General features: G+C 32.9%; 2 protein-coding genes across 5 annotated transcripts in view; both read left to right on the top strand.

Moving 5' to 3' along the window:
- The window catches only part of LOC132701511 (uncharacterized), a 65,795-nt gene that overhangs the window by 13,758 nt on the left and 37,418 nt on the right, over positions 1-14,619 (top strand). The window contains exon 1 of one of the 3 annotated variants that reach the window (XM_060669485.1): positions 963-1,236. The exons of the other annotated variants lie outside the window; for them this stretch is intronic. Within the exon in view, the coding sequence (XP_060525468.1) occupies positions 1,153-1,236 (84 nt within the window). The 5' untranslated portion in view covers positions 963-1,152. Of the gene's footprint in view, positions 1-962; positions 1,237-14,619 lie in introns of those variants that run through there. 3 annotated transcript variants of the gene reach the window in all.
- LOC132701258 (uncharacterized) lies at positions 8,167-13,630 on the top strand. Of its 2 annotated transcripts, XR_009618747.1 has the most exons (4): positions 9,341-9,477; positions 9,538-9,601; positions 9,658-9,986; positions 12,906-13,630. XR_009618747.1 is itself a non-coding variant. In XM_060669047.1 (3 exons), exon 3 carries the CDS (start codon positions 11,646-11,648, stop codon positions 12,876-12,878), a length of 1,233 nt encoding a protein of 410 aa, XP_060525030.1. In that variant the 5' UTR covers positions 8,167-9,477; positions 9,538-9,601; positions 9,658-11,645; the 3' UTR covers positions 12,879-13,630. The 2 variants fall into 2 exon arrangements, 1 of the variants encoding a protein (XP_060525030.1); XM_060669047.1 differs by having other exon boundaries at positions 8,167-9,477; positions 9,658-13,630.

A 14,619-nucleotide genomic window follows, 5' to 3' on the forward strand; every position in this document is an offset into this window, starting at 1 on the left:
TGTATCCAGTAGCATAGTTGCTTAAAGAAGAAAGAAAGAAAATTTAAAGAATTTTATCTCGTACACACGTTAGATTTCAAAGCTTGGAAATTAAAAAAAACAGTTATTATCGTAAGGGTCCTTCACGAATTTAAAGGAGAGTTGCGTACGTATAGTATACTTTCTAGGAAAAAAAAAAAGAAAAAATAATGTAATACCGTATTCCCACTCCCATATTAGATAATATTTAGATACATTTTTCTATTCAAGTTATATCTTCAATTATTTTCTAATTTTTATATAAATTTTGTACCAATAAATCAATAGACTAAAGCAACTAATAAGCTAAAATATTTTTTGTATAAAATTTTGTCCTTAAAGTTCTAAATGTTATATATAAAATTAAAGTTATAGATTTCTAACTGATTTTCATATATTTAAGTTATATAACTCAATAAACAAATGTTCCCGTACATTAAACTATGAATATTAGGAAATCGCGCTCTAAGTGCTTTTTTTTCCTGAGAGGTTTCTTGTAATTTAATTAAGCGAAAAAACAAATAACCATTGTTAAAGAGACAAAAGCTCGACGTTATAATTTCATCGCGTATACTAGACGCATATGTATATGTTCTTTTCTGAAAAAGTGAATAAATGTATTAAATCTAAAACTGATTTTTAACAATCCACGTGGAATCAAACAATACTTTCTTTTACTTAAAAATACCCTTATAAGTTTCTAATATATGCAACCCACATTGCGTTGTGAGACGGGTGAATTTTTAACATTTTAGAAGGCATTGCGTTATCCAATTGGTGCATTTTTACAATCTCGTGTAATTTCAAACGCTGGCGAATCAGATCGTATTGAGCACGTGGCGGTGTCCCTCCTGAACGTGACAGAGTGAAACTATTTCGCGTTGGAGTTAGATCCATTCGTAGTGTTTATGTTTACCACTAACTTCGGCGCAGACGCGATTTGTAAGTGGTACTAGACATTTTCGGTTCCGCTATGACTGTGTTTTCATCCTACAAAGGTGAAATTTATCACTGAAAAACTCGAATCCGGCGTAAAAAAGTGAAACGGCTTTTGACAAACAATGTGCATGCATCTGAAACCAATGGAATAACTGTGTTTTTTATTTTGTGGCGCTATACACTGTAGATTGCGTGATGTATCGAGATAAATATACGAAATACAGCTTCCCGAAACGATATGAGGGATCAGAGGATCGTCATTGTTATGGGCAGTTTCCCGTAAGTGAAATGATTTGAATATATGAATAAGCAACATAACCTAATATCATGCATTTATTAAATTACGTATATTCTTGGTTATATTGCTTGTAACTTTCGCGCCATAGGTGTCACGCCCGTGACTCAGTTTCTATTGATATAACAAATTCAAAACATTGCTCGAGGAACAATAAATACATTGATTATATGTTATATTTATTTGTGGTTATGTTGATACCAGCTGTGGCTACAAATCGCTCGCCTTGTGACCCATGTCCGGCTTATATAGGTATTAACCCCGATATTAACGTTGGCCATTGAAAAATTTGCTGATAATAATCGGATATTATAAATTATCATAATTTTGAACTATACGATTGGCCACAACTACAACTATTTTAGGTAGGGTAGGTGTCCCCGCTTACTCAACTTAAGTATTGCAAATATTGAGTGTAGGAAAAGTAATTCAATAATTCCGAGGGAAATAGAGGAATCTCTGATGACCTTGAATGAATATGAAAGTTGAGAAGGTGAATTCAAAGTAGTCTCAGGAGCAGGCGTTGAAATTTTAGTTTAGCGATGGTGTCTGCGGAAATTGCTAATAATGTATAAATCTAATAAACATGTTAATTTTTCAAATATTTAATTCGGCAATCCTTTTTTTTGCATTGATCCGCAACAACTAGAGTGCTAGAAGTTAAATTACTTCCGACCGTGGGAAAATAAAAATATAGGTACCTGCTTAGAGTGTGGGAAGTTATTCAACTCAGACTGAGCCATATATGCCAAAAGATAAATCATCCCCATTTGAAGTAAATAGCCAATAGATGTTATATTTAGTGTATCTGTTTTCACATGCATATTATAATATATAATTATGTATATATATATATATATATATATATATATATATATATATATATATAAATGTATAATTGTAGACCGAGTTGTAAAGGATGTTAAAATTGCCAGAAAAGCTTAGAGGAAAAGGTTGGTTGGATATGTAATTACATATATATATATATATATATATATATATATATATATATATATATATATATATATATATATATATATATATATATATATATATATATATATATATATATATATATATATATATATATATATATATATATATATATATATATATATATATATATATATATATATATATATATATATATATATATATATATATATATATATATATATATATATATATATATATATATATATATATATATATATATATATATATATATATATATATATATATATATATATATAAGTGTTTTCGGAGCGCGAGCATTGAAGATGCCAAGTGAGATTTTGGCAAAACGTCAGCAGGATTCCAGTCGGAGTTCAACGAGCGAACGGATGATATCCCGGAATGTAGTGTCATCATATATATATATATATATATATATATATATATATATATATATATATATATATATATATATATATATATATATATATATATATATATATATATATATATATATATATATATATAACTACAACTTTTCTCGACAACAGTATGTAATGTATGTATGTATTAAATTTGAAAGTGCTTTTATAGTCCACGAGGGAATCCAACACATTATTAAAAAAAAAATAACATCCTATATCTAGAGAACAATGCATTTTCGGGCCTACATTTATCGGAAATTGTTTATGGTCTGAGGAATTCCCTGAACACCCTGCATATCAATTCCTCCAGCTGAAAGCTTTTGCTATGTATTTGGCGTTCATTTTCTTACAGAAGAAAATTTAATTTAGTAGTTTGTGGCGGTAAGAAGGTCACATTTACTTTTTTTATATTTTGAATGCATGTAAATAAACGGTGACTTTGTATAAGGTTGCCCAGAATTCGAAATATTAGCAACAAAAGATTGTTTCTTCGGTTTTTCATTGTAAAATTGTTTTGAAAGGTATGGGGTAATATATCAACAGTAGATTTTGATATAAAATATTTAATTTCTCTTTCTTTTAAGAAGAACACACTCAACCCAATTGGCGATGATGGATGTATATTTTAAAATGCTTTTAAAGCAAACATTTCGACCACGCAGGACGTATCATCTTACATAGTAATATCGTTCAAAACGCCACAAGTCCCTTCATGATTTTTATATAAACATAAACGTAGACATAAACCAGCAAAGAATTAGTATATTATGCAAAAAATGCGGTAAACGGCATTTGACTCATGAGTTTATTAGACACGAGCGGAGCGAGTGTTTTATAAGCGAGTGACTTAAAAAGTTTACCGACCGTGTTGCATACTATACTTTTTCTACGACCGTTAGTTTTGGGGTACATTTTCGCAAAACAACCCTAATATATTCACTGACATACCCTTAGAATTGACAATCGTCAAAATTCAAATCGTGGGAAATATCTCCGAAAACATCCGATTGTCCCCAAACCAGTGCGGTAAAATCCCGGAAATGTCCAAAGTGGCTCGGATTCATGGGAAACGAAACTGACGTGGTAAAGTGGCGCTTCCCGCACGCTAGATCGGTGTGTAGTTAGTCATTTTACAGACGGGAGTAGAAAAATATTTTTTTGTAATATATACACATATATATGCATATATATTTTTCTTAATGTTTTTTCGATAAAATTTATTCCGTTTTTGCATTAAACAAATTTAGAATGTTTTGCGTTAATGCCTTTACATTTAAAATGTATAAAAAGTTAAAGGTTTTTTAAATTAATTTTTTTTTTAGTTTTTGGCAACCCTCCATTTTTTCATTTTTAAATTTATGTCGGAAATAAAAATAATCAAATTGTAATCAAGGTGTTTTTAAAGTAGAATACTCGTTTGAAAACTTGGGATTTATTAAAATGTAAAATACAAAATATAAAACTATCGAGTTTTTAGACTAGCGGAAAAAGAAATGTCTGCAGAGAGTGTTAAATGCCAACCGCCCTCTCTTTCCTCTTGGGTCCTTAGCGCGCCCGACGTAACTCGGCACCCACTTGATAAAAACCGCCATATCGGTTTTTTTTCCCAGGTCGATTTCGTCGAGCCTTCCGAATATTGTCGATAACAAAATGGGAATAGAAACTCGGTGGGACGGTGATGGCGAGCGAGGCGACATGGGGTTAGACTTCTTGGACATATTAAAAGAATGCACATAACATAGTGCTTAAAACATACGAATAATCTAATCGCTTAATTGATTATTAAAGAGAATCCAACTATCCGTAATCCGCTAGATCAGCTGCAAAATAGCCAATCAAAAATAAACTATCGGAACTGCTCAAAATCCGACCTAACCAGTAATTCTATAAAGCCAGAATATCTTCGTTCGCGTTGCGTTCACTTCGGAAAAATACCAAAGTGGGTTATGGGTCCACAATATTACGAATTATAACAGTTTGGTCTAAACCGATAAACCATACTAGTCAAAAATAAACATTCCATGACACCCAAATCGAAATATAAGGAAATATCGACCACTTAAAGCTAAGGCCGCCGAGACACATATACATACCGCTAAGGTATATCCCGTTTTTAAAAGAAATCAACCCCCAAAAATATAACAAAGAAATCGATAGACATTTAGACCTTCAAAATATACAAAAGAGTGAAAGTTAATAAATAAATATATTATAACAATATATAAACATAAGTAAATTTTTAATGAAAATTAAACACCTTGTATATATTGCAATAAAATATTTTAAAAGTGTAAGTCGAGTTAATTTAAGCGACTTTTTTCTCTAAACTTTTTTTATATTTTTTTCGGATTCAGAGTTATTATCCCATAATAAATGGGCCAGCCCATACGTAACATCGGTATTATTAGGCACCCAATATTATAACCAAAATATTTGACCATTAGTACGGTTTGCAATAAGCAATAACAGAGATCGTATTTATTTATAAAATTCCACTATCACCACCATCTCTATCACTGAAATATCGTTTAATATGTTTTTAATAGGTTTGATGTTTAATAATGTTTTGGTTAATTTTAGAACCCAATCCAAATGGTTCTAAGATATATCCAATGCGCATGTGTGAATCCCCGTAAGCTTTTTGACCTCGTTTTTTATGTTTTAAAGGTGAAAGGTGATAAATATAGGATAGTAAAGGCATAATTCATAATATGTAAATTATTCGTTATGTGGACCATTGTTAGAGAAAGAGTTTTGCTGACTTAGTGAATGCGGTAATTATGCCGTGCGAGCCCACTGTCCGTCCGTAACCATGGCAACCGCCTTTGCCCGCGCAGCGCCTGATAATTCGCCAGAGTCCCGATCTACATCGAGTAGAAAAAGCCCACCGCGAAATAAAACCAAGCAAGTTGCACTTCCTATTTTTTTTATTCTCTTTCCGTTTATCCATTTTGTTAATTGTATTCTTTGTTAATTGCTTCATTTCCTTAAAGTTCTTCCTATTTTTTTTATTCTCTTTCCGTTTATCCATTTTGTTAATTGTATTCTTTGTTAACTGCTTCATTTCCTTAAAGTTAACCGCTGCAAGAAAAAGTTAAATACGGTCTATCTTGATTTATAGCTTTTAAGCTGTATATTTTCATGCTTGTCTTTCGTGTTTCATAGCAAATTTTAGAGATTGTTGTGTTACTCAAAAATGACACCAGGGATGTATTTTCACGTGCTTCCCTGCACGAAAATGTGGTCAAAATGGATGGATGAGCAGCGAAAACAATTTATCACACCGAAAGTTTTTAACTATTTTATTTTAACTCTTAAAATTATTACAAGTATAACCTATACCTATACCTTAACCTATTCGATGCTCTTTGCGTTCAAAATATTTACTTGACCGTTAGAGTCTTTCCTCATTCGATTAAAAGTGGGAAATTTTAAACTAGGTGTCCAACAATATGAAAATATTTGTTTACTTGTTACTACCTCGCTCATTACAGAAAAATTAAAATCCTGGTTAAAATCCTTTTAGTATATTATTCTGGTTAATGCGATTGGAAACAACTCTCCCTGTTTAGGTCTACTAAAAGTTTTCTATTAAAGTTATTTAAAATGTATCTGAAATAAGCACAATTTACACAGGGTGTCACATATCGGATAGACTGTAATTACAGAAGCGCATCCTTGAAACAAATTCAAGCACCAAAGATAAAAGAGTGTTAAAAACATTTGTGGGTTAATACCCGACCGGGCGCCCGAGTTAACACCTAAACGCACTTTTTGCCTTTTTTAAAAATTTTATAGTGTTAATTGTAATAAGACATTAACCAATTGTGAAATCCAGTGGGATCGAAGGGACCTTAGCTATTTATTCTTGTGAAAAAAAAACTCCTAAATAGGGGTAGGTACCAACAAAATTGCCAAAAACTTCTTTGAAATTTAGAACACAATTATGCCCTTAATCTTCGTTACCCTGTGTGTTGAAAATCATTTAATAATGTTCTACATAGTACTTAATAATATAGTGTTAATAAAAACAAGAGTTGATTATAATAATAAAAATAATAAAATTTTCACTTGGTCAAGACATTGTAGAAATAAATATCTATATCTGAAAAATAAAAGTTCATCGGCACAAGAAATTACCAAAATAACTGATAAAGACACGGTGTTGTCGAAACAATTGTCACGTCAAAATATATAATTTCGTGAAAATCTGAACTTTAAGTTCTTGTTTATTTTGATAAATAGATTTTCATCAAGTAAAAGCCACCTCAGTTCAACAAGAAATTACCATATTTAACTAATTCTTGTTGCTTCTCAGATTGCATATGGCAATGGAAAAATTGGAATATATGTGCAACAAACAAATGTTCGGTGCCTTTTAACCTCACTTTTAACTGTGTTGCTATTTTCTGCTTTTTTAAAAATTTGTGTAGATAAGCAAAACGTAAGTTCAAGGTGAGTACAAGAGAGAAATGCCACGCAATTAGATAAAATGCTCCCCGAAGAATATTGCATATGAATAGTTATAATAAATTAGAATACGAAAAATACAAGTCTAACAAAATTCGAAAAATACATTTAATATTAATATCGGCGATTTATTTTGTTTTATATAATTATGTGGGGTAGTTGGTAATTTTTATTGGCGTGCATTTTATTTTATTTGATATGCAGACTACACAACTGTTTGGTCAACATTTTGTTCGGGTTAATAACCTCCCCCCTAGGTATGGCAATTTCAATCAATGCTCGCGTTGCAAAATTATACTAATGAGAACACAAAAATCTAACTAAATTTTAGTTTTATCTTTTCACTATTTTTTGTTAAATCTTACAAGAGTAGATGTATAGTGCCGATATAAGCAACAGAAACCGTACATAACCTCAATTTCCTAACCCCCCCGCAGCGGGGCCCCCCCGCGCGTGGCGTCCTAGTGTCCCCCCTGTCTACCAGAGTGCGCTCCGCCCCCCACCCAGCTTGTGTAGCGTCCTGTTTTGCCCCGGTTCCGCCCGTCGCTGCTAGATGTCGCGCGCTTGTGTAGCGTCCTGTTTTGCCCCGGTTCCGCCCGTCGCTGCTAGATGTCGCGCGCTCCGACCGTCGTAGGCCCCCCCGGTAGAGGGCGGTGACGCGGTGGATCGGGAGGATAATTAAATAAACTTGAATTTTAATACATTTTATTTTATTTTATTTATAAAATTGGTCTGGCGAGGAGTTTCTTCTTCTTTTTATGTCGATTCAGTCGACCATCCCATTGTTCCTGTTCCTTGCGTTGTTCTTCTTCCCGTTCCCGGAGGAAATCTAAATACGAAGTGCACTCCTCGCCGTCCCACTCCGTCGACCACCCACCCGGGTACTCCTGCTGCTCCTTTGTTTCTTTTGATCCACCGGGTTGCTCCTGCTGCTGGTGATGTTCCCTTGTCGTTGCATGTCGTACCGGGAATTCTAACCCCCGGTACTCTTTGTGTGATTTGAATATGTGACGCCCTAAGCGATGCGCCAACATAATATGCGACTTGTCATACGGACAAACCGCGATTTTTTCTAGAACAAAACAAAGTATGATATGTAGCGTTTCCTATAAAACACACATTTTTTTTAAACAAAACTTCCAAAAAGGGGGGTTATCAAATAATTTTAAAAATTGTTTTTTAAGTTATACGCGCATACCAAAATTCACGTTTCAATTCACTGTCATTTAAATGTACGTGTATTATTGTCAAAAGGGCAAACTGTAATTTTTTAGTACAAAAAATAAACAAAAATATGTATATATTTCGCGTTTTCCCCATAAAACGCACATTTTTGAAACAAAACTTTCAGTAAGTGGGGGGTCATCAAATAATTTTTAAAAAATTGTTTATTTTTTAAAAGCCAAAATTCCCTATTCACTGTCATTTAAAAGATATTAAAAACGCTCAATTTAATTCGATTATTATTGTCAAAAAGGCAAACTGCAATTTTTTAGTACAAAAAATAAAACATATTTCGCGTTTTCCCCATAAAACGCACATTTTTGAAACAAATTTAAAAATTGTTTATTTTTTAAAAGCCAAAATTCCCTTTTCCATTCACTGTCATTTAAAAGATATTAAAAACACTCAATTTAAATCGGTTATTATGCAACGTAAAAAAGATGAGTATCATATTTTAAAAACAGGTAGAAACTAACCAAAAAAGTGATAACCCAAACTGAAACCCACAAGAAAAGACGCGCACTGTATAAAGGTAATTAAAATATAAAACTTACCAGTTGTAGGGTCGTAGGGAAATGGACATCGCACTTCTGTATTCATTGCACTGAATATAGTCTATAATACACATGCAACGTATTTATACACATGCACTCCCTTCCATGGTTGAATTAAAAGTCGAAAGGTCTTCTACCCACAAGCACCAACGCCGATTTGAATAGACGCGATGTTGTCGCCAGACAACCGTGCAGGTAGAAGTCTCAAGGTCAACACGCTTTCACACGGGAACGCAACCGCTTCGGACGTTGGACGAACGTATGTTGCCGCAAAAGATCAAGGCCAACTTGCTTTCATTTTTTACAATCTCCGTATGGGATGTGGAATTTCAAAACGCGCCGAGTCTAAATGTCAAGTTGTTTTGCTTGTTGAGAATAATAATTAATTGCCCCCTTTATATTTGCTCCGTGGGATTAACGTAATGGGAAAAATTTGTTGCAACGCATGTGGAGGTGTCTTCGTTTGTTAACTTTTAGAAAGTATTCTCGCACCGTATAAATACATCTCATTTTTCTCTGTTTTGTCAGTAGTTGTTTTTGGTATTATTCGTGCAACGTGGAAGCTAACTTAGTGGTTTGGTGTTCGTACAAAAAAGCAGTAAGTACCTTTTTTATTGTTTTATTTTAATTCTTTAACATTTGTTATTATTTTATAAAGGTCTTAAAGATCATCTTAGTACTCTCAACCCGTAACCGCAAATAGAATAGCAGCAATCTTAAGCGTAAGTTTTTTTTATTTTTTTTATTTTGAGATAAAATAATTAATAATAATTTATAGATGGACTTAAGTCAACTGAATCAAACCTGTCTTGCAGAAGGTGATTTTGAGCAGCCGATTGTCAAACTGCATGAATTGCCGATAGGCGTTCCGTTTAAAATTACTAGAGCCAAAATTGTTAATACAAAATTTGGCAATTCCGTGTTGCTGCAATTAGAAAATTCCGTAGTATTTCTTCCTACTCGCGTGACAGAAGCTTTCCGTCCGAGACTAGAACACTTTGCGTCGGGGCAGTACAAACTGGTCTACGAGGGATCCAAAGATATTGGAAAGCCCAACTCTTTAAAGAAATTCAAAATAATTCAAAATTAATCAACATATTATACAGGGTAAGTCTTATTTACTGTTATATATTTAATAAACCACGATGCGCGTAAAGCAGATCATTCATAGAGCGCAAATCTTAATTTTAACCTTACAAAAATTAAAAAAGCATATTTCCGACAAGTTCACTCTTAGAGATAGTGATGTGTGGCTTAGGAGACTAAATAAAAATATTGAATCTTGCAACCAAATCGTTTCTAACGAAAAGGATTTATCTATTGGGTTAAAAAGAAAATTACAAACTACAATTCAACATCTGAAAGCTATTAGAAAAATTATTCTTAATTATCAACATAAGCATTTTGGATTGGGATTACAAAGTAGTAGCCGTGAGACAAACACAAATGAAATGGTTGTATGGGAATCGGTAGCGTCGTGTTTCCAGGGAAGAGTTCAGACCGGTGTCATAATTAATTTACTTCATAAAGATTTAATTCAATTTTTAAACGATTGTCGTCCAATATTTCAACAAAAAATTAGTCAAATTTTAAAGAAATTTTTATTGCTGAAAGTAAATACCACATTTTGCGGTGAATTTATTAAGGCAAAAAATGATGTCCAAGGCGAAGTTGATGTTAAATATCTGACTACCGGAAATGCTGTAGTTGATTTAGGAACAGAATTGAATGATTGGTTTGTTGAAAATGTGCAAGATAAAATTTTAAATCAAATGTCAGAGTTTCAGGAACGTGATTCCGGGTGGGCTTTAAATAATATTATTTATTTAGAGATTAACATTAATAAATTTGAAATGGGTAACGGGTCATCCTTCGTTGAGTTGCCTAAAGAAATTGCGAATAAAAGGGCTTGTATTAACATTAGAAATGACGATCAAGCGTGTTTTTATTGGTCAGTTGTATGCGGACTCTTTCCAGCACGTTTTCGTCAGTATTTACCCTCTTCATATCCATACTACAAAAGTGTTTTGAAAACTGAAAATTTACAAACACCTATGGAAATGAATAAAATAAGCAAATTTGAAAAAGACAATGATATTTCCATCAATGTTTATATCTTAGAGTTTAATAAAAATGAAAAAACTAGTTTTTATTCCGTGTTACCTGCACGATTAACAAAAGAAAAACGCGAAAAACATTCAAATTTGTTGTTAATACAAAATAAATATTATCCAAAAGTTAATGATTTTGATCCTGATCCGCAAGATAATGATTATGAAGAAATAAAATATCACTATTGTTACATTAAAAATTTGTCTCGATTAGTTTCCTCACAGCTCAGTAAATATAATCACAAGAAATACATTTGCGATAGGTGTTTGAATTATTTCAATAACGAAACTCGTCTACATGACCACGAAACAATATGTTCCAGTTTCAATGAGTATAAAGTGTCTTTTCCCAAATATGATTACGTTGAATTTCGAAACCATATATATAAACAAAGGACTCCGTTTGTAATTTACGCCGATTTTGAGAGTCAATTGAGAAAAGTAAATTTGAAAATTTCAGATAAAACCTCGAAATACCAAAAGCACGAAGCTTACAGTGCTGCATATTACTTTAAATGTTCTTATGATGATTCAATATCATTTTTCAAAAGTTATCGTGGTCTAGATTGTATTGATTGGTTCGTGGAGGAAATATCTAATTTATCAAAATTTGTTCGTTCAAAATTACGATTCATCCAGGGATGATTCCTATATCATGTACTTTGACGTCAATAACCTCTATGGCAAGGCCATGTGCGAGCCTCTTCCTTACGGAGGATTCGACTGGATGTCTCATCAAGAGATTGATTCATTTAATGTCATGAACATTCCAGATGAATCTTCCCAAGGATATATCCTAGAGGTAGACCTGGAATACCCGCAGAAATTACATGACACACATAGAGATTTTCCATTTTGTGCCGAACATCGAGTGCCCCCCAATTCAAAGTTACCAAAACTAATGACTACTTTGTATAATAAAGAAAAATACGTCATACACTATCGCAATTTAAAACAGGCTCTCAAAAACGGTCTCGTACTAAAGAAAATTCACAAAATATTAAAATTTAACCAATCTCGTTGGTTGAAATGTTATATCGATCATAATAATAAATTAAGAACCCAAGCAAAAACAAAATTTGGTATAAATTTATACAAATTGTTTAATAATGCCGCTTACGGTAAAACAATGGAAAACATTCGCAAGCATCGTATTGTTAAATTTGTTAAAGCGTGGGATGGTCGCTACGGTGCGAAAAATTTAATTTCTAGTCCTAGATTTCACAGTAGAACCATACTTGATAACAATTTGTTGCTTATAGAATTAAAAAAAACGGAACTTTGCTTTAATAAGCCACTTTATATTGGAATGTCCATATTGGATTTGTCGAAAACGACCATGTACGAGTTTCATTATAATTACATGCTTCCAAATTTGGGTCCCGAAAAATGTAAAATTCAATACATGGATACGGACAGTTTCATTTATAATATCAAATGTTATGACGCATATGAAAGCGTTATTAAGGCCGATTTAACAAAATTTGACACGTCTGATTATCCTAATGACAATCCCTATAATATACCGCAAATCAACAAAAAGGTTTTGGGGTTGATGAAGGATGAGACTAATGGCACCATCATTAGTCATTATGCTGGGTTAAGGTCGAAAATGTATACTTTCAAAATTTTAACGGGTTCGGTAGTTAAAAAGTCAAAGGGTATTCAGTACAATATTGTAAAAAATAAAATTTCATTTGATGACTACGTAGAATGCTTAACAAATTTTAGGGAAAAGTACGCCACTCAACGAACCATTCGTTCATACACTCACAATGTATTTAGCATCGAACAAACAAAAGTTGCCTTGAGTCCTTTAGACGATAAACGTTATCTTTTGCCGAATTCATATGAAACGCTTCCGTGGGGACATTATAAAGTGCCCTAATTATTTTTTAATATATTTTTGTTACAGATTATGGTCAAACAACTTACATTAGAAAGCCTTTGTATTATAACAATTTGCGAAAATATTAGGTGTAGTGCTGATTTTTTGCTTGAGTCACCTTTGCCTTGGAAACTAACGATACTAATATTTAAATATTATTCGAAATATAGATGGAGGTACCTTAAACAATTAGCGCTCCAGTCTGATGGCAATTCTTTATTAAATTTAGAATTCATTCTGTTGAATAAGAGATTTGGATCGTCTTACAGAAATAGCATTTTGGCAACTCCAACCATTGATTTTGACGGAGAATCCGCTTACTGTTTATGGGTCAGTTATTACAGGATAAAATATTCGGAAATTTTAGTTTGTAAATCTTGTCACTTTATATTTCAAGTAGTTAAACAATTTAAAAAGAAAAATTTTAGACTTTTATTGGATCACTATCATTTACAGCTGGATATAAATAATTTGAATGATGTATATCACGATAAACAATTTTGGTGTCAAAGCTGCTTTGAAGAAGTTTTGTTCACTGTAGAAACTGAAGATGAATGTAATCTAATGCTTCACAATGAGAGGAAATATGGAAAAAAGTTACGCTTTTCTGATAGTCCATTGAACTATTAATACTGTGGTTTTATTATAAAATATGTAACTGTAGATAAGGCTTTTATGTATTGATTGTATTCCATTGTATTGCAACAAGAATAAACATGTATATATTTAGACGCTATTTTCTTTTTTACCACCACCACAACACCGCATAATAATTACACAGAAGTTTGTAATTGTATAATTTATTTATTATATACATTATTACTATTTTACAATTTCGTTAAATGCTAAATTATTAAATTGTTCTAGTTTTCTTTTGCACTCTTGAGCTTGCATCCGCGCCACTTGCAAGTCTGTATTAAAAAGCGCAATTTGTGTTTCAATTTCGTTGATATTGCACTCTAATCCCGACAACTGAGACGCCAAGTTTCTTTTTAAATTGAATGCCTCACAAATGACACTTTTTTCTCTACCGTCCGTGAACACTTCGAGCCAATCAGCGGATGACGTTGGAGCTGCAAACGCTTCACTTGTGGTAGTTTTCTTCTTCTTCTTGCGGGATACGACCGACGCACTTTGTTTTCGTTTTGTCGCAGATTTTTTGGTTTGTTGCTCTACAGGAACGAAGCTGGACGGGAGCACTTCTGATGAAGGAAATTGCAACTCGAAATTTTCCAATAAATTATACAATTCGTTGGATGTCACAATTTGCTCTTGAGCCATCATATACACGTATTTATGTCAGAACTTCTAAATCGAGACTAAATTTATTTCAAAACGTCTACGTTGTCTACCCACGAATCGTGCGACTTATCCAATCCCAACCAGCGCACGAGAACCATATTGCCTCGTCTGCGCAACACCTTTTCGACGAGATATAAGTCCGGGTTAACTGTCTTCTGCAATTCTTCTTCATAAAATCCGCCCATTATGGGTTTACCCTGCATATCTTGAAGCAAATACGTTACGGGGTTAGTAACCCGTACTTTAACAATTTTAAACAATTCCGTGGTCCAATTCGGTGTATAACCTTTGTTAAACACGTGCTTGACTTTGCTGATTCTAACGATGTCGCCGACTTTAAGTTTACGAGGACCGAATATTTTTATGCTACTATACGCGGTTTTCAAAATTCTCTTTTCATTGCTCTTACTCACATCGATGGGTTTCGTACCCGTCGTTC

Source organism: Cylas formicarius, unplaced genomic scaffold (assembly GCF_029955315.1).
Source record: "Cylas formicarius isolate icCylForm1 unplaced genomic scaffold, icCylForm1.1 PGA_scaffold_4__25_contigs__length_36172078, whole genome shotgun sequence".
Classification (NCBI taxonomy): Eukaryota; Metazoa; Arthropoda; class Insecta; order Coleoptera; family Brentidae; genus Cylas; species Cylas formicarius.